The 3015-nt window shown below is 38.5% G+C and overlaps 1 protein-coding gene across 1 annotated transcript; it reads left to right on the top strand.

The window, feature by feature from the left end:
• The first annotated feature begins 219 nt into the window (after positions 1-219).
• On the top strand, positions 220-2784 carry LOC130740545 (expansin-A4). The gene is made up of 3 exons (XM_057593195.1): positions 220-425; positions 544-862; positions 2012-2784. The coding sequence occupies exons 1-3, from the start codon at positions 272-274 to the stop codon at positions 2319-2321; spliced, it is 783 nt and encodes a 260-aa protein (XP_057449178.1). The 5' UTR covers positions 220-271; the 3' UTR covers positions 2322-2784.
• Positions 2785-3015: the final 231 nt, after the last annotated feature.

The following is a 3015-nucleotide window of genomic DNA, read 5'->3' as shown; positions in this document are numbered from 1 at the left end:
AAAGAAGATAGTCTAACTAGCTAGACATTTCTGATTTCTCATTCATTGATGCAGATGTGTGTTTTTTTGGTATAAAAATAAAAAATAAATGTTTTTTTTATAATTAGACATAGGTGGCATTTAACAATGAAAACAAAAGTTTGAAAATTCCAAAAATTGCCCCTACAATGCAAGCTGTCACTAAAGCTTCCCCTGCTCCATAAGTACTCTTGCCATCCACTCTCCAATCACCACCTCTCATCCTCCCTCAAACAACAAACAAACAACAACAATGGCTATGGTGGCCAGAGTAGTGCTCTGCATTGTGTCCATTACCTCCATAATGTGGATGGTTCAAGCTAGAATCCCAGGTGTTTACTCCGGCGGCGCGTGGGAAACTGCCCACGCCACCTTCTATGGAGGATCTGATGCTTCCGGCACCATGGGTCAGTACTCTGTAACACAAAACATAAACCACTTTTTCATTCAATTTTTGTGAAAATGTTGCATGAAACAAGCTACAATGCTAACTTTGTGTGAATTTTTTTTCTTTGTTTGTTTCAGGGGGGGCATGTGGGTATGGAAACTTGTACAGCCAGGGGTACGGTGTGAACACGGCGGCGCTGAGCACCGCGCTGTTCAACAGTGGCCTGAGCTGCGGTGCTTGTTTTGAGATCAAGTGTGCCAACGACAAGCAGTGGTGTCACTCCGGCAGCCCTTCCATCTTAATCACCGCCACGAACTTCTGTCCTCCTAACTTCGCTCTTCCCAGTGACAATGGCGGGTGGTGCAACCCTCCTCGGCCTCACTTCGACCTCGCCATGCCCATGTTCCTTAAGATCGCTGAGTACCGCGCCGGCATCGTCCCCGTTGCGTTTCGCCGGTGAGCCATTTTCTGCAACGCTTCTCACTTTGCTTTGTTTTGCTACATTTTTACTCTGTTTTCACTTTTTCTCTGCTTTTGGTTTTTGGTTCATAATGCACTTCATTTTATTGACTAAAATTCATGTCTTTTGTCAAATAAAGAGTGAAAGCCACTTAATTCAAAGTGAAATAAGGAGACTTAGAGAGTGTACGGATAGTATTTCTCTAGGTCATATTTTCCACTCTACAGTGTAAAGCATGAGCTGGGATCTAAGGATATGTTTGGTATCTCTGACCTTAACACTTGGTTTAAGGTCAAAGTTGTAAAGAACTCTGCTGAATTGTTCAAGGGAACCCCACTTTATTATTGTATACTCTAAAATTTCTTTGGACTAACTTATAATCATTTAATATGTATTTATATTCTTTTATATTTTAATTTAATAAAAAAATTAATTTGTAATATGACAACCAATCATTAGATATCTGAGACACAAAACACACAATATAGATATAACTCATTCACACCATATGGTTTTTCTTCCATCTTTGATTCAATTTCTGTTCCAATCTTTATCTTATTTTTCGATTAAAATCACTTCATATTTTTTATTTCTCACTAGGTATAAGTAGGAAATTGGTATCACAACATCTTCATCCTAATAAATTCCATGTTAAACAGGACTTTTTTTTAACCTTTTTGAGGTTAATTGGCAAATGGATACACATGCTTTTGACTCGGGCACACCTAGTGAAAATCTAAACAACCACTAATTAAGCTTTAGTTTTTGTTGTTGTTGTACTAAATTATGCAATTTTGACCTTGGTGTGCTCATCCTTCTCCTGCTAGTGTCATCGTCTACCTTTTGGAATTTTGATTTTTAGTTACTTTTGGTGGTGATTTGCTTTTAAATTTGTCATATAAATGTGCATTACGTATGTCAAAGCACTCAAAATCAAGTTTGCATTACTTTATCTTCATTACGTCTATTCCCATTTAATATCATGCTCTCAACCATTTTGAGTAACATCACTTGGCATTGTGGGCGGTTAGTTTGTTCTTTTATACGTGAATGAATGGAGGAGAGTGAAAAGGAGAGTTTGGAAACAGTTGTTTTCCAACTTGAAAAGTCAAAAGCAGTGACGACATTGTTTGGTATTTACGCAGGGTGCCATGTAGAAAGCGTGGTGGGATAAGGTTCACCATCAACGGCCAACGTTACTTCAACCTGGTGCTCATTAGCAACGTGGCAGGTGCAGGGGATATTGTGCGCGCATATGTAAAAGGCTCCCGAACCGGATGGATTCCAATGAGCCGGAACTGGGGGCAGAATTGGCAATCGAACGCGGTTTTGGTGGGCCAAGCTCTTTCCTTCCGTGTTACTGGTAGCGACCGCCGCACCTCCACCTCATGGAACATCGCTCCCGCTGGTTGGCAATTCGGGCAAACTTTCATCGGAAAGAATTTCCGAATCTGATCCAACGATCAACAAACCACTCAGGAAACCGGCACATCATCATCATGACTTCAAATCAATAACCTTCTAATATAATTTTTATTACTACAATTGAAAAAATCTCAAAATAGTAGTAGTATTATTTTGTCTAATTTTAGATTGTGTTTTTGACTGGGTGATTGGTACGTACATGGTTACTCTAGTGAGGGAGTAACAAAGTTAATTGTGACTAGGTGTTGGTTTTCTTGTCTTCCGATTGGTGGGGTTTGGTATTAATATATGTGTAATGAGGTCCTACTTTGAATTTGTATGGTGGAGTCTAGACTCTAGAGAGTGTAACCAGAAGGGGAAAGGGAATGGGAAAGCTATAAAAGGATGAAAGAAAATGTAGGGAATGCTGAAGTGGCTAATCAAAATGGTAGCCCGCAGCTAATTTGTATTTTTATACAATGATGGTGTTAAATATATTAGTATATTATTACAATTTGCTCTATGAATTTAATGTAGTGTTGTTGTTGGTTTAAGCAATTGAAGTTAGGGTTTTGAAGTTAAACTGATAATCCAACCAAAGCTAAGAAATTGGGCTGGAAATTGAAGAAAATTGTACAAATGGTGGTAGTATTCTTCTGACATAAAAATTGATTTCACTTTAACTTGAACTCTCACTATTGCATCAAACTATCACTCAATAATTAACAAACTACACTAAAATTGT

Source organism: Lotus japonicus, chromosome 2 (assembly GCF_012489685.1).
Source record: "Lotus japonicus ecotype B-129 chromosome 2, LjGifu_v1.2".
Lineage (NCBI taxonomy): Eukaryota > Viridiplantae > Streptophyta > Magnoliopsida > Fabales > Fabaceae > Lotus > Lotus japonicus.
This window is presented reverse-complemented; position numbering and strand designations above follow the sequence as displayed.